The sequence below is a fragment of the Xiphophorus couchianus genome, chromosome 13 (assembly GCF_001444195.1).
Source record: "Xiphophorus couchianus chromosome 13, X_couchianus-1.0, whole genome shotgun sequence".
Lineage (NCBI taxonomy): Eukaryota > Metazoa > Chordata > Actinopteri > Cyprinodontiformes > Poeciliidae > Xiphophorus > Xiphophorus couchianus.
The window spans coordinates 10,851,717-10,876,237 of NC_040240.1; the positions used below are offsets into that span (position 1 = coordinate 10,851,717).

Consider the following 24,521-nt stretch of genomic DNA (forward strand, 5'->3'; position numbering starts at 1 on the left):
AATATTGAGGATTAGCTTTTGCCACAGGTTCTCTCTTGGATTGAGGTCTGCACTTTGACTCTGGCTGAAGGTTTTTGGTTGATGGAAGATGGTGAGAAGTGAGACACTATGACCAGTCAAAACACATAAAAAAAAAAGGTTTCACCTCACACATTTTGTTTACAAACTGTAGAACATATAAGACATAATTGTCATACGGTACGAAAGATGCAATTATGTTCTTTATTTTATTCTTTAACCAACGATAGTCATAAGGTTACTAACTATCTAATGACAGTTTCTGGCAAATCACAACATGTAATAGTTAAATATGTGATACTGAATAGAAAAACTCAGTCAAAAAGCCAGTATGTCATCAGTTGTCACCATCTTATTTTACACAAACACAAGCAGTATTACTATACCCATTAAAAAATCACTAAGCTTCTTCCTTTATGAAAAAAGGTAACACATACTACATGTAAAAAGATCAGGATGTGTTTAATGGCTTTAAGATTAAAGATGAGGGTAAACTAGTTCAAATAAACTAATACCAATACTTTTCTCCAAATATGCTTTTCTGGTGGATCACCATATTTTAATGCAGCAAAATAGGATTAAAACTAAACTGATTTTGTAACAAAATATGTTAGCATATTGTGTTACAAAACCAAACCCTGTAAATGTGAGACATGGTTCTGTTTTAAAACCTGACATGAGATTTATTGCACCCAGTTAAAAACCTGTCTACTTTTACAGAGTAGTCCTTTTAAAGCTATTTTTTTAATTCTCATATCATCTCAGATGGCAGCAAAAAACCTGTCATTGCCATCTGCTGGACGACACCTGTATAGGTTCAGACTGCGATTCTGCGATCAACTGTCTCTTTGATAAGGAAAGAATAGAGAAATTAGGGTTGACATTTAAACACCTTCTTTTGTAAAAGTGTAACATTACAGGACCTTATCTTCTGCTTAGGCTATTAACCATGTAGTCATTTAAATTGTTTCTTTATAAAGAGTGTAGTTGTGAGGTTCAAACACAAGATGGCGATGAGAATCATTCAAATGTATTTACAAATGAGTCATTAATAATATAATATAAAACTTATTTTTACTAACAGAGTCAAAGATGATTGAAAAGAATGTAACAGCCCTAATACATACAGGAAAAGAATATTAACAATGGGTGTCTGCTGTTATCCAGTAAAAACCATATTTTTATTTTTATGCTTCCGGCTATAAGTATCAACAAGAACAATCATTAATTTATAGATTACATTTAATATTAAATGAATAAACTGCAATTGATTATAAATGGGGGTTTTTTCACAGAGTGAACAAAGTAAATTTTAAAATGCAGACATCTGCAGACACCTGACTTATTCCTATACTTTAAGAATATTGCACAACTACTGACTTCATTTTCTGTGTGAGTGTCTGTGTACATCATAACAGAGAGGTTGCATGTGCCAATAGCAAGGGGTTTCTCCCATCAGTCCAACAGATGGAACATGAATGAGTGTTTGAGTGCAAGATGCTATGGTCACACAGGCCGCTGTGTCAGGTTAGTTCTGATCGGCAGTGTCATGTCGATCCAGCGGTTTGGGTTTTCGATCATGGAGGTCCACACGGTGACTTCGTCTTCCGTGGAGTCCATCCAACTAACGACTTCGCCATAGCTCTGACCTGGCGTTAGAAAATGACACAAAGAAATTTTGCTGTGGACATCATCACAAGCATGCAGCCATGACACGTGACCACACACGCACAAAAAAAACCAAAAAAAAACATACTCTATGCATATTTTTGTCTTCTGTCTGTTTTGTATGAAATGATTCATAAAGAAACAAATTGAGCATCATCTCAGGACACTTTGAAAAACAAAAGTACAATTTGCAAAATTCCACCGTTTGCGATATTTCTGTGCATATCCTCAGAAGGTAAATCATGATGTTTACACACAACTGATTCTTTCAGACGACCGTTATGCAATACAGGAAAAAACAGAAGCAATCCAAGATGTACAGCAAGTCATCTAGAAGTCATCTGAAGCAGGAAGTGTCCCCAGACATCATACTACCACCACCACCACCACACTATTGCACTATTTGTATGAGTTTTTCTTTTTCCTCTTGTATCTCATCAGTTCAACAAATATTTTTTTAACATACAGAAAACCTCGCCAATGCAAAGTATGGAACAGAAGGAACCTACATTTTTGTATACAATCAGCTTTATTGGCGTTATTAACACTAACCAGTTTATGACTTAATTTGTCATATTTACAGTTGAAACAGAATACCTGCTGTCCTGGTAACTGCATTATATCATTAAGATTATTTTGCATGGACAAAAGATGAGGGAGGAAATTTTCAAAACCATTCCTAGATGCTAAACTTAGGTTTTTTTATGAGCGTTTTTTTTTTTTTTTAACCTTTTTACCTTTTAGCAATACATAATCCAGCTACAATATCCCAACTGCAAAATGAACGTTTTTTTTTTCCTTTGTGAATACGAGAACCTTTGCTAGAAGCAACTGTTTGGTTTAATCGAAAGCCAACAGCTAAACTAATAAAAGCATAAAGATTCTCACCAGTTCCACAGCTCAGACGAACCCCTCCCAGATTGTCCGTCTTCAGTCCGTCTCTGTGCCAGACAGTGAGCTCAGCACAGGCCTCCCTCAAGTCGCTGCTTTGAAAGCCGTCATAGACCATGGTGTGGTTGTATGTTGGACTGACGGAGTGCTTCACCACCCGCGTCTTCTGACCGCTCTGTCGACTGACATCTGGAAGGATGTAGCTTGGTTTTGAAGGGACGAGAGAGACAATCGAGACTTGATTTTAGTATATATTTCAACCAACTACAATGGGATTACAAAGTATAGGCAAAAGAAATTATTTAATGCACTACTCTTATAAAAACCAGACTGTGCTGATGTGTAGGAAAAGCGTTACACAATTCCTTATGGCTTTAATCTGCATTTTAAAGTTCATGCAGAATTTAAAATGCAACATATTTTGATAGCACAATCACTTCATACATAAGGATTTTTCCTTTCAGTATTTCAATTTGTTGTGAAAATAGTATAAAGTTGCTATTCTATACCAGAATTGCCAGTGGTCTGTGCTGTATTGTGTACTATTGATTAGAAATAAATCAAAAAGAATGTGTTGACACTGAAGAACAGCCGTACCTTTTCACAAAGGAGTCAATAGCGCCTCCTTTCTTAGACAGGAGACCTTGAGCTTCTCTGAGCCAGATGTGAACCTCTCCTGTCAAAGGCAGACCGCCACCTGAACACAAACATCCAAACTTTTATGTCCACACAGAATGTTACAGTATTCATGCATCTGTGGCGTGGATGCAGCTCAGGTTTATTCTCCTCACCCTCAGATCTCTCAGGAGAAAATTTAATAGACAACATGATGTTCCCTCTAATGCTGATAGACTCTGGACTCAGGTGAACCTGTATGTAAAAAAAAAAAAAAAAGAAAACATCAAAGGATAAGAACAAAGTAATGGATGAAATTGCAGACTTGTGAAGGCTGGGACAGACCAAGGTTATGTAAAACCTTATTTAAAATTCACAGCATGTCTTCCTCTTCCTTCAGCTCTCCCAGACACAAGACACACTCCTCCCCTTTTATCTCCAACAGAGCTGCTAAAATGTCTGTTTCACATTCCCTCAGATACCAAATAAATGCAGATGCAGGTGGCAATACTTTTATGACAATTCATTTCATAACCAAACACAATTTCACTTCCACTTTTGAAACAGTCTCTCATCATGTTCTCTTACTGATTAGAATAAGTTGGCATTATTACACACCTTATATTGTACCTCTCAGCTCATGTAAAGTTAAAACATTTTAGAAAACACGTTTCACCGGTTGCCAGTGGTGTTCTTCTACCTCTTTTGGAGATTCATAGGAAATGCATGTTCATTCTGGTTGAGACCAGAACCATATGTACACTATAAAAATAAACCTTTTCCTCACACTCTGACAAGAAATCAAGCAAATGCTTCTCATTCTGGGTCAGTTCAGATTACAAAAAAAATATTTCTCTTTGCTTAATGCTAAACAAATAACCCCAAAAATTTATGTTATTTTATTATTATTATTATTATTTTACTTACTTCAAATTCTTATTTTTAATAAACTGCCCTTAATATTTGGTAAAATTGCCTTTTAAGTTTGATCAATCCTGCGTCAAGTGCTTCAACACAAAAGCTGTCTCCTTCGTCGGGCTGTACTACTGTTATTGTACATTTTCTGGCGGCTACATGTTGAAATGCTTTTAGTGAATCTGTTCTGTTTAATTTATCACATGAACTTTTGCACAGGCTTTGACCGACACAAAACAGCCGCCTGGGTCATTACTCCTTGTTGAACAAATTACTCTGGTCTTCTTTTTTACTTCCTAGTCTCTCTCTGATCTTTTACACCCACATCACTCTGATTTTCTGCACATTATCATTTTTTCACAGTCTAAGATCCACCTCCTCCATCTCCCTCCTTGTAACCCCTGCAGTCCTGGTTGTTACTGACTGCTGCGCTCTCAGTCAAGTGGCCAAGCATCTTAAAATCCCTCTTATCACATTTTCAACTTTGATTCTCTCCCTACAACCAAAGCTGCTCTTAAAATATCTTTTAAAGTCGTTTACATTTTAGATTTTCTACTGTTGACATTTATATGTCATGTTGTGTTGACTCTTTTGTCTTTGGCCCTTTTAACAACCGTTTTCTCCATATTGCAGATCGGTATTTTCGCTGCTGCATGGTGTTTTTCAGGGTCCAGACAGGAACCTTTCAATAAAATCCCTATTATTTTTATTGCCCACAATATTGCAGAATAGTTTAATTTGCTTGAAACTCTTTCAGGATGAGGCATTGCCTACCCTGGGCTGCAGATCTTGCCACAGGGGTTCAGTGCAGGTCCAGTCCCAGAGCCTCAGGGCCACCTCCACCTCCCCTAGAAACACATTTCTTCCCAGAGGTTCAGCGTGCCACACAGAGAGGTTCAGAGTCCGACTGCGCAGCTCCCCGATGCGAACTTTATACTGAAACAACATAATCAGAATAAATCTGTGAACGGTTTTGAAAGACACTGATTACAGTTGCCACTTAATGCAATGTGCACTTGAGAGAGCATCTCACTCTGAGTGTCTGATCATAGACTGGGTTTAATGTTTTCTTCTTGACCGACGTTTTCTTCTTGCTGTGATGTGACTTGTCTGGCAAAAGATAGCTCTTTACATATCTGTGAAGTACATGCACACACACACACACACACACACACACACACACACACATACATTTGCTTATTGATTCGAAGCTTGACATTACCGTTTTGAAGCTAGTCACATGAAAACACAATTGCTTACGGGTCGGAGCGGTTCTTGCGTGCTGAAGCAATGTCCTCACAGCGATACACTTTCACCTGGAGCTCCTCCCTGGGATTGTCGTAAACCAGTGAGTACTGGATACGGCCCCTCACCTCCACCGCTCCAAAATCCCCCGAGCTGAACAGACTCATCATGCTTCCACCGAGCTGCAACAAACACACAGAGACCAGCTCCTGCGTCACTGTCCTGAGCTGAGTCATCTTTGCGTCGCCCTGATAGTCAGCTGATCAATTGTGTGTGTTCAGTGAGTACGAGGGTGTGTGTGTGTGTGTGGGAAGGTGCGTGTGTGTGTGTGTGTGTGTATACCGTGTAGCTTGATTGAAGGCTACCGTTGGAGATGCTGGTTTTCACAAAAGCTGGATCTGGCTCTGTCAGGCTGCCGTTAAGAGAGTCTGAGTCCCCGTTGACACCCACAATGAAGTCTTCCTAATTGGAAACATTCACAGGAGGATTTAGTACTCGTGCAAAGCAACATATTTCGTCAAGATGCACATACGATTCCATTAATGGGTACACAATTTCAGTCAAACTGTTCAGATGCCAGGACTCTCTGAACATGGTGCCTGAAATTTAGTTTAAACGTTACAAAGAAATTCATACCCTGACTTGAAAAGAGTTGAATTGTGGGACTTTAATAGCACCCACCACATTTATTGGGGATTTAAAAAACTAAACTAAAGCAATTATTTTTTAAATTAAGCATTGTTGTCTACACATAATTTACTTTTTACAATTTGATCCATGAATTAATTCCTGAATTTCTTTTTACCTCCTCTTCAACATTGGAAAAACAGAGAATATGCTATCACAGTAGGGCTAGTGTGTGTTCTCTTGATCTGTTGATAAGTCAGGAAAAGGATATGAGAAAATTTGTACAGTGATATAATAATATAACATTGAAACAACTGGAACTGTGACAAACTAGACTGGATGAGGGTCCATATTTATCTTCCTTTCAAAAAAACATGGAGGATGGCAAGTCAGGTTAAAATAAAAAGGTTTATCAAGCAGCAGGATTGGTCATTTGGAATCATGAAGTACCTAAAACAAAAAAACTGGTTGTTTGGAAGTAAATAAGTGCCATCGCAAACATAAATATGTGGGATTTGTTAATTGCTTCGGCAATGATATGTGAAACTGAGGCAAAGATTCCGTTTTTTGTGGCCGCAATAATTTCAGTATTAAGCAATTTCATTCTGACTCACTAAATGAATGTAGCCAAATAAAATTTTTATGAGTTTTTTTTTTTTAGCGTGTGTACAGGTAAACTTAGGCGGAGTACAAATGTTAACACATATAAAAACTACTAGCAGCAAGACTGTTTTGTGCTGAAACCTTTTCCGAAGAATATATTTAAGCCCAAATACTTCATATTGTCACTGTATAAATATCATCCTCCAAACAATTGAAAAGTTTTGGAAGGGAACATAATTTGACTTATTCTTTCATGCAATGTCAAATATTGACTCAGTGTCAGTGGATGGAAGATAGAAACAGGCTAGCTGGACACTGTTTACCGAAGCAGTTACTCATAGTAATGTGTGAGTGTAGGCGGGCAGTGTAGTCACCTCAGGTTCTTCTGAGTGGCCATTACTTCTTGTTTCGCACTCTGTGAGCAAAACAGTGTGTGAATATTGTTACTCAGAAGCATCCAGTGACGAACAAAGGATTTTTTTCATACCTTTGTATGGAGAACTGTTCACATGATTCAAAACCTGTAATTGGAAGAAATTTGGCATTTAATTTAATATTAAAATGTGTAGCTCATAAATAATTTATAGTAGAGGATTAAAAAATCCAAACACACACATTGTCTGCTGGTGTTTCAGGTCTCAGTAAGTCAGGTTTCAGATGTTCCTCACCTCTGAAAGCGAAGTTAGAAATCAAAAATTGTTCCGATAATATTTACTGCAAGTAGAGCTTTTAATTTGGAAGGTCCTCTGACTGACCTTCCACTTTCCTCTTCTGTTTTGTCCTGCTGTTGTCCTTCTGCCTCAGGAAGGATGCCGTTCACCGGCGTTTCCTCCTTCTCTCCGATGAACAGCTTATTCAAGTTCACATCTGTTACCATCACAACCACCAGGGAACATTCACAGAGATAAATAGCCCTGCAGCAGCACAAAAGAACAGCCCCTCTCATTTAAGTGGTGAGAACTCACCTCTGCTCTTTGTCTTTCTGTGGCGTATGGAGGCCCGAATGAGGTCAGAGCCTGAAGTCCATCTGCAATGGCGTTTACTGTACTCCTCACTGAACCATTCTCCAGAAAGGAGCCGCAGACGAGACGGATTTTTTTCTGTCTGCTCAAGGTTCCTGCACCATCGACAGAGATCCAGAAACTGATGAAACTGAAACCTAAGGAACTGCTCCTTCACAAGAAAACTGATATCAGGTTACGTTAACCTCTTAACTGTTGACGCTTGCACGCAAGTCAATGACAACTAAGGAGGAATGTCACTGTTGACACTTTGACCTCAGTTAGCAGTTAATTTTTTTTTCAAGATAAAGCGTTAATTTTCAAAGTTAAGCAAAAAATGGTCGGTCAGTAAAATATCACATCTGTCTGTAGAAAATGTTGATATTTCACATGCAAATGGGATAATAGCAGAGGGAATTCAAATATTTTATTTTTCTATTAAAAAAGGAAATATTAGGACTAAAAATAAACTTCCCAATTAAGTATTTGATCTAGGCTAACACAAGCACAATTAACATTTGATTTTGAAGGAAAAAAAAGATTTTTATGCCAATATATTTTCAGATTGGAAATTTACAAAGTTTCAAAATATGATTATATATATAAAACATTTTTTATAATCTTTATGTTTTAGACAAAATGCAGTTCCACACCCAAAAACATTGAACAAACAAACTAATAGGTAGCTTGGCTATGACCTTTACTAATAACAAGAGTTTTGTCCAACACTTAGAGATTATGGAGAAACAGTTCCCCCCTCCACTACCAGGGCCATTGATCCCTTGGATAATAACCCATATAAACGTGCAGATTTGCTTTCAAATGTGACCCCTTGGAAAATAATCACCTCTGACTGACCTTACTCGACCTTCATCGAGATGACGCAACTCCAAATCTCTCTGTAGGACCTGCAGGATGGAGGACTGCTCCTCCTCCGTCAGGTGGCTCAGGTCGAGAGTTGAGTCAACCCGCTGCCCAGCCATACTGGGAAGGAGAAGATGTTATCTTAAAGCAAATAAGCGCTACCTGTTAGGAATGGTATTATGTCCTGTTTGGATTTTATAGGGGTTGTTCAAGAAATCAAACAGATTTTTAAAAATACACAAACTTAAGCTATCCATGTGAAACAGAGCATTGTTCGGTAGCACCAAGATGAAGGTCCTTATATATTTATTCAACTGCAAACTATATGCAGTCCCTATTTCCAGTAAAAGAGACGTACAGGGATTTTTATCAGACTATATAAAGCATATATATGTTCATAAAAATATTGGTGTAGATCGTTTTTCAGGTTTTTATTTCACCCTGGATGTGTGATGGGAGCATAAGATGGTCATTAATCTGTACAACCGGTTGTTGTTCTCCTCCTATTAAAGAGAACAACACATAACAATGATGTGGCATGACCACATCATTGTGGCCGTTAACCCAGAGTTTAAAGAATGGTCATCTGAACTTGGGCATGTTAAAAACCAGACTGCAATTTGTAAAGGAAAATAATATGGGAGGAAACTGTTGCTAATACTAATCCAGGTTTCTCTCTGTGGCAGCTCACAAAGCTGGATTATCCTTGTTTTTGCAAAAGGCTATGAATAGCATTCAATAACAATATTGGAACTGAGTGAAATAACATATATAACCACTTAATATTTACTGCAAAAACCTGCAACCCAATTGCTCATGCCACATCAAAATACAAGTCTTTGAAGTTGTTTCCCCTTCATGTGCTTTATGGGCATCAGTGGGCGAGTGGACATGCTGTGTCTCCAACCTGCAATGGCTTTCATCCTGATCACGTTTTACAATATATTTTATCTGCTGGTAAGTAACACTTTGCAACATAAAATTAGAAGACATTGCATCAGCAGAGCTCGTGTAGTATTGCCCTCGAGTTAACTTATGCTGAAAAGTTTAGTAACTTATCTTGTGCAAAACGTGTAATCTTAATTGTGCGTGGGTGTTTTGGTAGGTGTGTTACCTGTGTTTAATTTGCGCAAGCGCAAACTGTTTGTCTGGAAAACATATAGGCAACAAAAATAGTTTCCGCAAACACCCACTATTTCCATTATGTTTAACAGCCTGTGCTCTTTTGGTTATTCTCGTCTAGTATCTCCCTTCAAATTATTTAAATGTTTTTAACAGTATATAAACAGTAAAATATTAAGTGTACAGCCATCTTTACAGTTTCAGTAAAAAAAAAAAAAAAGATAGCTCCAGCAGGATTTTCATCCTCATAAAAAGAACATGAGTGGAGACACCTGTCGCCTCGTTCTCACATTTAATTTCTTTCCTCACCAACTTATTTTAAAAACAGCACATCTATACGCATAAAATACAGTGGAAATATGTTTTACCTTATCTGAGAGCTTCCACCTGTTCCATTTGGGAGAAATGCGGGGAAAAGTTTTCCAGAGTGCGCTTTGCGTCTGTCTGTTTGTGTGCTGAGCAAACGCAGTGAACACGCCCTCGGGATCAATCTGCACAGGGGCAGCCCTCTGCTTGGAGCTCAGCGTGAGAACAAACACGAAACAGGGCCACGCACACAAGCAGAGACTGTGTGTGTGTGGGCGTGTGTGCCGGTGCGGGGGCTTGGGGGGGAGCGTGTGTGTGTGCTTGCGTAGAGCAGAGGCCGCCAAAGTGGAGCGTCTAAATTTAATTTATATGAATCAAATGTAGTTCAGAAGGGATTAAATGAACTGAAAATAAAGGCTAGAGTCGCCCTAATTTAAAATAATATTACACGCATGCAGGCTATACCCCGTAGTATGTAATGATTTGAAATAAAATGACCTGGTAGGACTACAACAACCTTAAATTTTTTTTTTACCTTTGTCTATCACATTTTTAAAATACTTATGTTTCTTATGATCCACTTTTGTTCTAAATAGTAAATGTCAATCAGGGTAAAGTTTGAGGAATTCACAATGTTCAAACGCATCAAGATATATCTTGATGTGCTATCAGTTTTCCATTGAATTTTTTAATTTTTTTCCATTTTAAATGATAATCTGAGCATCTGGTAATAAAGTTTCAATGCTCTGTGAAGTCTCCAGGTAACGCAAAAGTATTAGCAGATTGAATCAGAAATTAGGCCATGCCACCAGTTTCACTTTTTTCATCCTGAAATAAACGAAACTTCATCAAAACAGAGTGTTTGCATGTTATTGAATTAAATCAAACATGCTGCGATATTTCAGCAGCGATTTTACAAATTCTGTAGCTGTGCAGGAAATAAATGTTATATATTCTGTGGTATGAGCATCATAATGTTTCAAATACACTGCCCACATAAAGAAGTGTGACCTCAGAAACTGCATCAGTCACCCAGTCATAGCAGTACTTTCCTATGGGGTGGAACTTGTTATTTATGTTGCATTAAAGTTGGATTGCAAGTTTTAGGTTGGATCTGGGAATGATTTCTCATCAAAGCTGAGCTTGTTTTTGCTGTTAGAAAACCCACAGGATTTGCTAATTGCTGTGTTTTTCTCAGCACTACTGTTGCAGTATATGCCAATAATGATGATTTTTGTGTGTGGGTGTGTGTGTGTGTGTGTGAGAGTGTTTTATAAATTTGAACAACAAAGTAATATGTTTACAAATCAGGGTTTACAGTACTAAAGACATTTAAATCTGCTAACAAAAGCTAATGCCTCCAACTTTCCCTATGTTCAATATGCATTGGGATGCTCTGTCCATATTAGACGTTGAGTTCAGAGTTGTTTGGGGACTTCCAATTTTTTAAATCTGAAACTGCAGCTTTAGGTTATATTTTTGTTGCATTTCCAACCAAGAATCCTCAAATACCAACTTCCAAAAACAAACAAATCTGTACCTGAAAGATATGATGACTTATGGGTACTTATAGCAGGTGTATAGCCCATCAAGCTTCTCAAAGCCCAAAATTAGTCAAGTGATCATTAAAAACGAAGAAGGAAATGAGACGGTTAACTCATTACAAAAGTACCTGTGATAGTGGAGAATACTGTGAATGTAAGATCTTTCATCCCAATATATTTTAATTATGTAGTCACATGTAGTCATAAGTAAAACATTTTTGAATTGGCCAACCTATGTGAAAGAATATTATCATATAGACCACTGACAGATGTACTGGTGCCTACTCCTAAACTCCCTGTAAATGTTTTAATGTGTTAGAGGCTGGAGAAACGGGCACGCTTACTCCTTCTGGGTGTGACACATATAACCCACAAAAGCATTGTTTCAGACCCTTTTATGGAAACAACTATCTCTGATGGATGTGGCCTCTTTCAGAAGGGATAAAGTTTCCTATCCCAAAGCAAATATGATTCAGGAATTGCCAACATCTAGGTGCTACATACCACAGGAGTCGAGTGCAATACATGCCTGGAGTGCCCTAAGGGCAGCACAATTGGGAGTAAACATAGGCAGGGGATCTATATGCATAATCAAAGTACCAATTAAAGGAATTTGATGGGTTTCATCGTGAACATGCGTGAAGTGGTTATTCAAGGTAGTTGCATAAATGTCAGGGGTACTCCAAGTCTGGCTATTTTTCAGTTGTACTTGACTTTGTGTACATTGTTTTTGCCAGTGTGTGTATTTTGGGTATGGCTGTTGTTATGTTGCCTTGTGTTCCTGTTTTGATATGCTTATAATACTTCTACGGTTTACTCAACGACAGCACAGGTCACAAATAGAAAACAGGAAGATGCAGCTGGGTGCAACTACAGATATTATCTTTTGCTTAATAAAGTTTTGCATAATGTTCTTCCCGTTCAACAGTATAACACAGCAGCTTTAGCTGTCACAGCCTTACAAACCTTTGGTTGGTGTAATGAATAGAGAAATTACAAATAGAGATGGATTTATTGTAAGTGGTTTTTCACTGATTTTTTTGAGGCAATTTTTTCTAACACTAGTATTAAAATTATTTACTTATACCATTACAATAGTTATCTGCTTAAACGTTCCCTATATGTCAAAAACTAGAAAATGGATAATAAACAACCCCATCACTGCTACTTTCCTGTTGTAGCCAGCTATGCTACATTGCTAATGCTAGTTTGTATATGAACAGGAACTGATGGAGATTTGGTTTCAGGTTTTAATTTTTTTTGTTTATTTGCCACAGATAGTTTTTGCCCTCTTTGGCACTTGACTTGTGAAATAATAATAATAATAATAATAATAATAATAATAATAATAATAATAATAATGTTTGTTTAAAAATTTTGGCTTAAATGTTAAAGAACTCCTTTTAAATAAGTTATTCTGAAACTGGATATTTGGCAGGGTGACATGACACACTCAAACATACACACATACACACACACACCCCCACACAAGGATGTTTTGCCAAATGGTAGGGTGGAGGTGGGATTTAACTCGTCTCCCTGCAGTTTTCCACACCTATTAAGCAAATAGTGAGTTAGCACACACGTACACACCTGCTCATACGAGTGATTCCTCATGTTTTACGAAAGGAGGAAAGACTGGTCGGTTGTACATTAACTATTGGTGTTTGTTGGACTTCCCTTTCACGCAGTAGAAAAGTGTTTGTGTGTGTAGGGGGAGGGCAGATTAGGAGTGAGAAAGGCTTGTGTTCAGTCCTGTTCTTTGTCAACAGTCTTGGAAAAGAGCCATCGTCTGCTCAGTTGGGAAAACCTTTTTGTGTGGGTTTATTCAAGCCTGTAAAGCTTTGGCACACGGGCCTCACCATTCCTCCCCTTCAGGCCTCGACCAGTTCTCTGCCTGCGCTACACACTCACCCTGACTTAGAGACGCTCTACACAGGGACACCACAACTGTTATTCATCCCTTTATCATATCATCATGAAGTTACAGATCTCTAAAATTTACCTGATGTTCACACCTAATCACCTCTCAGTCTTAAGAGACTGAGAGGTGATTATTCAGAGTCGATTAAAGCAATAAGAACAACACAGAAAGACAAGTCATGTAACATGTGAAAACATCACCAAGTGATAAGAACGGTCAATGGGAAGTATGAAGTCTTACTTTTTTCCCCCACAACTTTTAAAAAATACATTGAAAAATAGACAGTCAGTACAAAGATGGTTTCTTGACATTAATTAGATAGAAGTAAGCATTTTTAAATGGCAATGTATAGACAAGTAAGAGGAATGTGAGGTGAAAAAGATCAGAATGAGAGTGATGTTTGTTAAAAAAAAAAAAAAACAGCATTTCAGCATGGCAGTGGTAGTATCAAGGTTTGGTGTTTTATTGTGCTACATTGGAAACAGGAAGAGTGTGTCACCATTACGAAAACAAGAAAAATAGTAAAATTAACAATGTAATACAATTCTAAATAAAATGAACGATTTGATAATTGTTAAGTTTTAACAAGAATGACAAAACTTAAGTCATTGTTGAGAGCCTAACTTTATTTCCAATTAGTTTCTTTGGGGCAGGAAACTAGATTCAAAGGAGCTTGCAAAGGCCTGTGAATGTCCTGTCTTCTGAAATCAGTTGTGCATTAGCACAACTGATTATCATCATGTGGTGCAAGATGATAAATTATAAATAAATAAAACAAACAAATAAATAAAAACCAGTTCACAAACATTAAAACTCCACTGTAAAGCAAGATAATATTTATTGCAATGCTTCTTAGTCGCACATGAAACGGTCTCTTTTATGAACAAGAGTATTTGTGAAGCTTTTTTTTCTGACCTACTGTCTGCACAGTTGTGTAACCCGTTCTCAATAGCTGTGTATTATTCACAGCATATGTCTCAAAGCCACTGATGAACTGTAAATACAAGCATAAATATAGTCAAAATATAGGGGAAAAAATGTTTCTCATAAACATAGCCATCCCACAGGGGTTTATGAAGGGCACCAAACCAAAAATGACAGGGGCTCAAAAAACAACAACACAAAAATATCTTGTCATTACTCGATGAGTCACGCTCTGCTGCTGCTGCTGCTGCTGTCCTCCATCCCGTCTGCCCTTCAAACATCTTGTCTTCACTGTGGCTGCTCTCTGTGCAAAGACAGAACAATTTGTAAGCAGACTGATAAGAGTTTGTCACCAGACTCGTTACACAATGGAGGTCTGAGAGGCTGAAGAGTGATTTCCGGTGCCTTGCAAAAGTGTTCCTAAGCCTTGAGCTTTTCCACATTCTGCCTGGTTACAACCACAAATTTCAAGGAATTTTATGTCATGGACTGACCCAAGTTAGTGCATAACTGTGAAATGAAAGAAGTGAAATACATGAATATGTCCAAATATCCTTTGATCTAAGCCATCCCCTTTTGCATGTTGTCCAATTTTCCTATGGCCATAGCACCTTTCCTCTGCACATCTGCTGTCTACTCTTCACTAATTGTGGCAAATTTTACACAGGACTTATGATGGCTTTCTTTTAACAATTTCTTTCCACTTTTCCAGGAGAGCCACTGTTGTGGAGTGTGGAAATAACATTTTCCTGTGAACAGATTATGAGCTTCGAATGCTGTATGTGCCTGCTGGACTCGTGCCACAATCATGTTTGCTGTTGTGCCATATTCTTGCCTTTATCTGATTATGGATAGCGCAGAGCTTGAGATGTTCCAAACTTCTGGTATTCTAATCCTGCTAAAAATTTCTTCACATCTTTATCCCTAATATATCTACTTTGTTCCTTGGTCTCTCTGATACATTTTATTGACGAATGTTTTCTGCCTTTTCCTTCCACTTATCAAACATGCTCCATGTTGGTCTAACACATGAAATCCTAAGAAAAGTGCATTACATTGTAAAATGTTAAAACAAAGTCCAGGGATATGAATGATTTTACAAGGCACAGTGCATATTGTAAATTATTCTTGCCACCAGGGGCTGCTGGTGCCTCACTTCAACTGGTGACTCAGACATGAATAGGTGCCGGATCTCTTACACCTACATGCTCATACTCACATGGGGTCATAGTTGCTCTGTTCTTTGGATTTGAGGAAGCGCATGGCAAGAAAGCCGCCACCCTGCAGGCACAGAACCAGTATGATCCCACCTATGAAGCTGGCCATGTCAAACTTGGCCTGGGAAAACTCGGAAGTTGAGTCGGAGCTGCTGTCACCACCTGTACGAGAACAAAGTTCACAGAGTTCCCGTTGCCATCGCATCAACACGACTGGGTGCAAAGAATTGTGTTTGACGCAAGAAAGAAAGGAGAGGGGTAGAAGTGGCAGCTGAGACACAGCTGATTCAATTTACCTGAGTCTCCACCGGCAGCAGCACTCTCTACAGCTGGATAATGAAATGTGTGATAGAGTTAGAGAAGCGTCTTAAATATACTTAATGGATTTGTGTTTTTAAGTACCTGTGCACAGTTCAGAAACTCTGGTCCAGCTGCAGTTCATGCCATTGTCAGCAGAATCCCCCTGATCAGTGACACACATGCCTGTGTCGTTACCTGAGAGAAAACAGAAGCAGCTTTTCACTGTGTGTCACCGTGCGTTCGTGGGATGCTAAATAATTCAGCCTTCTGGTTCAAACGACCAGACCTTGTGTTACAGCAGCTGTGATGATTGAATTACTATCAGAGGTCAGTTGTGTGTGGGGAGCGGAGGGGTGTGTGCGTGTGCATGTGTGGGTGTGTGTGGGGGTGTGCATGTGTGTGTGCTCTTACCAGTTGGACAAAGCCTCCAGACGCAGCCTGTCAGGTTAAGCATGGAGTCTCCAACACACAGGTCACATGACTCAGCCTGGGAGCAATCTGGAGAATAAAACTGTGCCGTCAGTCATAATCATCATACGATTCAGGAATTTTAACATTTTCAATGATTAAGATATGAGATAAAGAGGGGGAAAAAATTTACAAATTAATCTCACTGAGTTTGTGAGAAACATTACAAAAATGTAGGACAGCCAGTAGCCATCTTTATTTCTGAACCAAATAAAGATGGTTCAGAAAGACTAAGCCAACAAGGTTGGGGTAAAATGTACAGAACAAAATTTATTCTTACATGAAAAAATAACCATCAAACGATTCCTACCTGACTGTGAGTGTGCAAAAGGAACCGCTGCTAGAAGCAGCACAGACAGAAAAAGGAGCCTTGCTGCTAAATGTTCCATTGTGATAAACACCAATGTCTGGAGTTCACACCCTAAAACTTCAGCAAATTCTCAGCAAAAAGTGAACTAGCTTCAGCCAGTCCTTAAAAGAGAATCCAAAGTTTCCAAAAGAGATATGGTTCCCAGCGAGGACACACCGAGAAAGAGACCAGGAGAACCTGGTAACATGAGCAAGACCAAACTTGGTTCCCCTGGCAACCAGGTGTCCCACCTCAACCCTCCTGAAACAAACACCGGTTTGAACAGACTGACACCTGTTTACCGCAGCAGTCCTCGCATGAGCAGACACGTGCATTTCCTCACGTCTTCACAAAAAGCAGGAGCTTGAATAACTTCGTCCAAATCAGGATCGATCAGGTCGATACATTGGTTTCCAGTTTTCCTTTCACAGCCCATTTCAAGACTGCAGTTTTCTGAAATCTACTTTGAGCATCTAAACACCAATTTCTGCTTAAAGTTTAATGTGGTGAGATACAGTGCTGTTAATATTAACCCTATTACTGAAAAGTGAGAATACAGTGTCGCTTTAACTAAGAGAAAATACAAAACATTCTGTACATCTAAAGTAAAACAAAACCTGCACATGGATGGATGGATGGATGGATGGATGGATGGATGGATGGATGGATGGATGGATGGATGGATGGATGGATGGATGGATGGATAGATAGATAGATAGATAGATAGATAGATAGATAGATAGATAGATAGATAGATAGATAGATAGATAGATAGATAGATAGATAGATAGATAGATAGATAGATAGATAGATAGATAGATAGATAGATAGATAGATACCCTTGCAGCTGTCTCATTGAGATACACTGAGTCACAGCGACCAACCAGACCATTCAGTAGAGTCACGACACACTTTGCATGTTAATACAATTAACCCCACAATCACCACCTCTTTCTCTCACAGTCATGTTGCTTACATGATACAACGTGGCATTGACTCCCAACTTGTCTGGGTGGAAACAATCTGACAAGTCAGTAGAGAGAAAGAGGAGACAATCTTTACAAGCAATTTTTCCCCCTCCCACTCGTAGCACAATTAAACATACACAAAAACATCTATGTGTCGAGGATATGCATCTATATGCATCTCACTTAAAGACTGGAGTATCAGAATCAGACAGTTTGCAAAAATATTGATGATGTCCCTGACATCTACTCTGAGGAAATTATTCATGCAGGACAGATGATCTTGGAAAAAAAAAACAGCTGTGATGTTGCAGAAATGTGGAGAAGCTCGCGATATTTTTTTTTTTTTTTTTTTTTTTTTAAGGTAACGAGCGTTGTAGCTACTCCAGAGCGTCTCTGTGGCGTAGGTGGCATTTATGTGCAGGAAGCGCGACCATATAAGGTTCGGTCAGAACGAGATTCCCTCCAGTTAGATCACTGCTCTGCGTCCACTCACAGACATCCATCCTGCATCACCCACGCTCATTGTCAGACAGGGGAAAGCCACGTTTTCGTCCCCCACCGACGCCCCCCTGCAGGGATGGATTTTCTCTGTTAACTGACGAGAAAATGCATCAGAAAGCAGCAAACTAAATGTGCTAAATTATCCCTAGTTAACAGGAAATGTAATCGTTACTGCAAATCAAATTAGCCATAATAAATGCTCGGAATACAGAAAAAGGAAGAACTCTCCCTTTTTCCACTCTAATTTGATGAAGAAGAAAAAAACCCTTGAAGAATAGGAAACAATCTGATTGTTGCTTCCCGGTGGTTTAACTTCACATTTTAAAACATAACGCAACTGGATTAAACCAATAATAAAGGTGACACAGATCATTTTAAAATTGCCTGTTTTCTCGTGTTTCGTTATGCAACCTAAAATCTGTGTTTCTGTGATGTCTGAGAGTGTGGAAATAAACTATCTCTACCAGTACAACCTATTTTCCTTGCATGTTTTGTAACATCGGCTTTGCTTCATAATGTAAAGTTCTTCAAGGAGAATGAGGGTGAGGGGGTGGGGGGGGGAAGCTAATATCCCTGAATCATATTCAGTTGCTTCTATTGATGCCATTGCTTACGTTGATATCTCATTTAAATTACATTTAAAAACTGTACTTAGGGGGGAAAAAACTCCTCTCCTGCGTATCAAAATTATTCTCATTTGTTTATAACATAACTACAAGAAACAGTGATAGTTGTAGTAGCCTAATAGATTAGAAGAAAAAAAAAAAGGATAGAGCAAATCTTCAAAATCCAAGATCGATAACTGACACGCATAATAAATTGCACAAATCTGTGGGTTTTTGACGCTCACGGTTCTTTATCTGCCGATGTAACTGGATGTTTTTCATGTACAGCCCCTACAGGGGTTCGTTGCACGCAGATTCGCGTCGCTCTGCAGGACGTCGCCCCATGAGTCATCCCCCGGTGCTGCTGCGTTTCAGCACCACGGACAGCTCCGGCGCCGACTCCCCCAAAACAGCTGAGGACTTTTATTGGCCGAAACAAAGCAAGCCCCATCTCATCCTCTCTGGGTCACATTGATGAATGTGTTGTAGTAAAGAGAGAGAGAGGGGCGGGAGAGGTGGACGGTGAGAGGGGGTACGTCTGTTGATAGTCATCATTTACCATAAATGAGATCTACATGGAGCCGCAGTGGGAGGGGCGACAGGGATGCCGCATTTTTCTGAATGAAATTACTCCACGTACACCGCCCCCCCCCCCCCACCCTCTTTCCTTCATCGTTCTCGCCGCATACCAAATGCGTGCCTCTGATTGGCCGAGGCTCCCAGTCACTGACGTCAGCCAAGCTCTCTTGTGGACGAGTCCCGCGGAAAAGCGTCCATTCTGCCCACCGTAAGCGCTCCGGAGAGATTGAAGAAGAAAGGCAAAAAGGAGGTGGGGATGCGAACCGAGCTAAGAGACAGACAGAAGCTCGGGGACTGAAGTTTTTCTAAAACCCGCGCAGCATCACCTCGTCTTCATCCGTTTTTCTCCTGGATCTGATCAGAGGAGAGTACGGATTATATTCAGCTACTGCGAACCACTTTTCTAAAAGGTAAGAGGCATCATTTGGTGCATCAATAGTCATGCTGTTTTGGATGCACGTTTTCTTTTCTTTTCTTTTTTTTTTTTTTTTCGTGTGTGCGTGAATGTGGTGCAGTGAACCTGCAAGCATGACTGTTACACAACAAGGTTCTCCGCACAAGGAGGTGGGAAATACTGTACCTCCTCCTTGCTCTGGGATTGGAGAGCAGGGAGGATGAAAGACTCCTGCGTGCCGCAGATCCAACTTAAAATAGAAACGAGAAGGTCTGAAAAATAAACTAACAGGAACTTCTATCTGGTATGATTGGTATTTTTTTTGGAAGAAAATATGGACTGTAAGTTATAAAATCATGTCAATCCCGGATTTACAGTGACGCGGTTTTATGTTGTATGCATTAATAATTAATTTGCTGCATTAAGAAGGCCTGTCGATCTTTCAAGTCCTCAAAACTTACCAACAGAATTTGATGTCACTGATACTGTTGACCAACAAGTTAACATTTACAAAATCTGATCCTGATTAGCAGAAATTAACTGACTTATTTCACATTTTGTACACGTTATGCACTTCAGAATTTTTTATTAGGATTTTAGCTAATAGACCAACACAAAGTATCACATATATTTGAGAAGTAGAAAGAAAAGGACACATGCTGTGTTGATGTTTCTTTTCTTTTTTTAAAAGGGTGAGAGAGTACAAAAACCCCGAAAAACATGCCGTGAATTTCTCTTAATACTTCACGATTTGTAAAGAAACATATTTGCTGGAAGTACAGCTGGAAGTCTTTTGAGGGTAAAATTACATCAGGTAGAGATTAGCTGGATGTGAACACCAATTTTTAAAGTTTTGACACAGATTGCCAGCTAGAGGTCCAGACTTTGATTGAGCTCCTTCGACAACTAAAATGTTTTGATCTAAGCAATTCCCCTGCAGCTCTGACCGCATGTTTAAGAACATTCTTCTGGTAGAAGACGAACTTCTGCCCAGGTTTTCTATAGGAATGGCCTTTATCTTTCTCCAATCGTTTTCCCATCATCTCAGACTAACTGCTGTGTTCCTGCTGGGGCGGAGGGGGGGGGACCTTTGTACATGATTCTGCCAAAACAATGTATTGTTTTCTTTCCAGATGACAGTTATGTGTGACATTGTGTTGGTCTGTAACATATTTTTACAATAAAACACTTTGACAAAATGTAAAGATCCAGGGGCGTGAATGTCAGGCAGTGTAGGAATACATAAACAACTCATGGCCTTTAGAAATCAGTTTACCTAAGATGACAGTTTCTAGATGTATTGTTTTGGAGGATACATTTCAGAACAAACATATGATTCTCTACCCAGAACTAGGATTTCCACAGAGACTAAATGAGTGTAACAGCTGAGGTTTTCCATAATTGCATTAAGTACACAATTTCCACGCAACTGCCTAAGAGGCTCAAAACTACACAATGTTCCCTGGAAATTCCAGCTTAATGCACACAGAGAGATGCAATAATGAATCATTAAAGGTAATCTCATTTTCTTCTGTCTTTCTTTCTTTTAGGTTTTACTGGTGCTACTGTTGAACCAACCATGATCCTCAACGCCTCAGAGCTGCCCTGGGATGAGTCCTCAGGTCTGGAACCTTTCTTCCCGCTGGACCAGCAGGAAAGCTCCACTCAACCCGAGCTCCCACCCCTCACCATCTGGGGCGTGGCCCTCTGCATTTCAGGGACTCTCATTGCCACTGAGAATGCCATTGTGGTGACCACCATCTTGGCCACCCCATCTCTCCGCGCCCCGGTCTTCCTGCTGCTGGCTAGCCTCGGCCTGGCGGACCTCCTGGCAGGCGTGGCCCTCCTTCTGCACTTCCTCTTCCGGTTCTGCGTGGAGCCCAGTGATTGGTCTGACCTGCTGACCTCTGGGCTGCTGGTGACCTCCCTGACCGCCTCCCTTTGCAGCCTCATGGGCGTCGCCCTGGACAGATACCTGTCGCTGAGCCACGCCCTCACCTACGGCTCGGGCCAGTCTCGGCGCAGGGCCGCCACCCTTCTTCTGCTGGTGTGGTTGGGTGCTTGTGTCATTGGCGCAGGACCTGCCATGGGATGGCACTGCCTTCAAGAGCCAAACTCCTGTTCTGTAGCCCGACCTCTGACCCGCACCTATCTATCCCTGCTATGTGGTGGCTTCCTAATGATTGTAGTTGTAACACTGCAGCTGTACGCAGGGATCTGCCGCGTTGCAAGGCGGCACGCACACGCCATTGCAACCCAGAGGCACTTCCTACCCACCAACCAGCCGTACCCAAGCAGACACAGCAGAGGGAAAGGTTTCTCTCGCCTGATCCTGGTCCTGAGTGTGTTTGTGGGCTGCTGGATGCCCTTTTCCCTCTGGGGGCTGCTCGGAGACGCATCCAGCCCTCCCCTGTACACCTACGCCACCTTGGTGCCGGCGGCCGGCAGCTCCCTGCTCAACCCCATCCTCTACAGCCTGAGAAACAAAGACATTCGGAAGGTGCTGCTCCACGCCTGCTGCCCACACAGATCCTCAAACACCACGCACACTCACTACCCAGTCGATGTGTGAGATCAGTCAAAGCAGGACTCAATCTATGCCAGACATATTGTTGTGCATGTGCCAAAACTCTCAGTGTCGTAAACGTTCAAAAAGTGAAAAACTTTTTCCTCCCCCACTGAGTGAAACACGCCTACACGCCCAAGCAGCATTTTTTCAGAGCTGAAGGCTTCCAAATCAGAATGCACTGAAAAGTGCTGGTCGGCAGCCAGCTTGGGACTAAATGTACTGTCCGGTGTCTACTTTGTGCCTCAGACGACTGTAGCTCCGCTGGATCTCCAGAACTAAACAATCATAGGGACGTTACAAGTTTGGACTACATCAGTGTGAGCACTTTAAGAGGAGAGAGCGCTGGGTTTTTAGCACCTCATGGTGTGAAAACGTGTGATCCAAAGCCCAGTTTTAATTACTTGAATTGTGTGAGAAACAAGCGAGAATATATTTTGCACATGCTGATAAAAGCACTTTGAGATGTACTGACCGTGTGTTTTTTTTTTTTGTTGTTGTTTTTTTTTGTTGCACAACCTTTTGGAGATGGATGAATGTTTTATACTGATGAATAATAAATAAGTCTTTTTTTCTACTGTATGATGTCGGCACCGTTCTTTTTCTTTTTTTTTTTTACTGCAGCAGGAAGCTTTTAGTGAATTTGTGTCTCTTTCTCTTGCTCGTTAACTCACTTCTGGATAAACTGATGCTCAAGCATTCCGAATAATTTGGCTGCCAATGCAATCTGCAACCTCATTACAGTCTTTCTGAATCTCACACATCCCTTTAAAATCTACAAAGCAGCCACGGCTTGAGGGAAAAGCGATTATGCAAGAGGGTTTTCTCACTTTCCACTCGTTTTCTGATCTTTAAACACCCCCGCACGTTTAGATCCAGGCGCAGTCGAAAGGTGTCCACTGCTGATAAAAAAAAATAACAGTGAGTCATGGATAAAGCTTGTGGATTGTTTTTAAAGGTTTATCTCTTAGGAACTTTTCATAATGCGCTGCATAATGCTTAAAGTTCATTTTTCACATTATATCATGTTACAGCCACAGATTTTGGTGTTTTTTACTTGACAAACCATAGTAGAACTTTATTGTGAAGTGGAAGGGAAAAGCCACAGTTGGAATAAAACATGAAAAATCCTATCTGCAGTTTGCCACAACGGACAGCAAGCGAGTGAATGAAGATGTTTTAGTCAAATGAGCCCAAAGCCGAACTACTTGGGATACATGCAAACCCCAATAGATAGCAGAAATCTGCACATCATTCCCAGTGTGAGACGTGGTGATAGTAGCATCATGCTGTGGGGATGCGCTTCATTCATCAGAGACAGAGAAGCTGCTCAGAGCTGATGAACGAAGCTAAATGCAGTCCTGGAACAAAACCTTAGAGAAGGCAACATACTTAAAGTGGAGCAGAACTTCAACTTCCAGTAAATCTAAACATAATAATGACTTAAATTAAAACCCCTGGTGCTATAATGACCCAGTCAAAGCCCAGACCTAAAGTAAGGCTTTCATAAGTTTTACTATGTTAAATTTAAAGGCTTTCGAGCAGAGTATGTTTTAAACTCTAAATCTTTCTGAATTGTGGAAATAAACCTAGTTTAATTCAGCTAGCTCCTCATAACTTGTGTAACTTTTAAAAAAGAAAAGCTTATTAAATTACATTTATAATTTTCTGCTCCGAGATGTGATCTCAGGGCCTGAATTGAAAGCCTTATAACACAAAACACAATGAGCTTTATAAATGCTAAACTCACAAAATGCCTGTTTTGAAGCCAAACTTTGTTAAACATAGACTTCCCACCAAGCAGAACCTGCAGATAAGGGAACATAGACATTTTGTCCCTTAAAACTAGATATTAAATACAAGGTTTTGCAGAGACAAAATTTTAAATGTTATGCTAGTCAAGAGTTTAACTCCTTTTATAGTGGACAGTGGTCCAGTCTTATAATGTTTATAAATACTATTACAGCCTAATACAGTGGACACCTACTAATCTATTTGCAGATTTTTTTGTGGAATGCAACTTCAAATTATTTTCTGGAAATTTGCCTACTGGCTGATTTCTTGTTTCTAAAATATTTTGTAAAAAAGAGTGGAAGGCCAAAATACTACTTAGCACACTATAGGCTGGTGTTTACAAAGCAGTCAATCCAGGGGTGGCATTCATCGGACCTCCAAGAGCAGGTCAGTTATGCCAAGATGGTTTTTACTGTGTATTAATACATATTACAGCAAATTTGGGTCTCAAGTACACACAGGCTTTAGCTACTGAGGTTACGCTGCATAGAACATATGGATATATTTAAAGTC

At 39.8% G+C, this 24,521-nt stretch overlaps 3 protein-coding genes across 3 annotated transcripts; 1 reads left to right on the top strand and 2 right to left on the bottom strand.

Annotated features, from left to right (window-relative positions):
* Positions 1–208: 208 nt before the first annotated feature.
* sytl1 (synaptotagmin-like 1) lies at positions 209–10,091 on the bottom strand. Its single transcript, XM_028036145.1, has 15 exons — positions 9,938–10,091; positions 8,442–8,567; positions 7,548–7,699; positions 7,338–7,449; positions 7,198–7,252; positions 7,070–7,103; positions 6,957–6,997; positions 5,695–5,814; positions 5,368–5,534; positions 5,141–5,243; positions 4,882–5,043; positions 3,369–3,447; positions 3,175–3,274; positions 2,575–2,780; positions 209–1,667 (listed from the first exon to the last, which is right to left on the bottom strand). The coding sequence occupies exons 2-15, from the start codon at positions 8,564–8,566 to the stop codon at positions 1,525–1,527; spliced, it is 1,599 nt and encodes a 532-aa protein (XP_027891946.1). The 5' UTR covers position 8,567; positions 9,938–10,091; the 3' UTR covers positions 209–1,524.
* Positions 10,092–13,782: 3,691 nt separating this feature from the next.
* Positions 13,783–17,230, bottom strand: cd164l2 (CD164 sialomucin-like 2). Its single transcript, XM_028035281.1, has 6 exons — positions 16,563–17,230; positions 16,196–16,282; positions 15,887–15,979; positions 15,781–15,813; positions 15,487–15,646; positions 13,783–14,571 (listed from the first exon to the last, which is right to left on the bottom strand). Exons 1-6 carry the CDS (start codon positions 16,639–16,641, stop codon positions 14,556–14,558), a joined length of 468 nt encoding a protein of 155 aa, XP_027891082.1. The 5' UTR covers positions 16,642–17,230; the 3' UTR covers positions 13,783–14,555.
* Positions 17,231–19,399: 2,169 nt separating this feature from the next.
* On the top strand, positions 19,400–22,796 carry gpr3 (G protein-coupled receptor 3). The gene is made up of 2 exons (XM_028036487.1): positions 19,400–19,664; positions 21,199–22,796. The coding sequence occupies exon 2, from the start codon at positions 21,228–21,230 to the stop codon at positions 22,218–22,220; it is 993 nt and encodes a 330-aa protein (XP_027892288.1). The 5' UTR covers positions 19,400–19,664; positions 21,199–21,227; the 3' UTR covers positions 22,221–22,796.
* The last annotated feature ends 1,725 nt before the right edge of the window (positions 22,797–24,521 follow it).

Coding starts and splice junctions, on each gene's coding strand:
- cd164l2 (XM_028035281.1), bottom strand. CDS start 16,641: ATGGAACATTTAGCAGCAAGGCTCCTTTTTCTGTCTGTGCTGCTTCTA. Junction 15,980..16,195: donor CTGGAGGCTTTGTCCAACTG/GTAAGAGCACAC, acceptor GTTTTCTCTCAG/GTAACGACACAGGCATGTGT. Junction 15,647..15,780: donor TGCTGCCGGTGGAGACTCAG/GTAAATTGAATC, acceptor GTTCTCGTACAG/GTGGTGACAGCAGCTCCGAC.
- sytl1 (XM_028036145.1), bottom strand. CDS start 8,566: ATGGCTGGGCAGCGGGTTGACTCAACTCTCGACCTGAGCCACCTGACG. Junction 5,535..5,694: donor GCCTTCAATCAAGCTACACG/GTATACACACAC, acceptor TGTTTGTTGCAG/CTCGGTGGAAGCATGATGAG. Junction 1,668..2,574: donor TCGTCTGAGCTGTGGAACTG/GTGAGAATCTTT, acceptor TTCTAACGCCAG/GTCAGAGCTATGGCGAAGTC.
- gpr3 (XM_028036487.1), top strand. CDS start 21,228: ATGATCCTCAACGCCTCAGAGCTGCCCTGGGATGAGTCCTCAGGTCTG.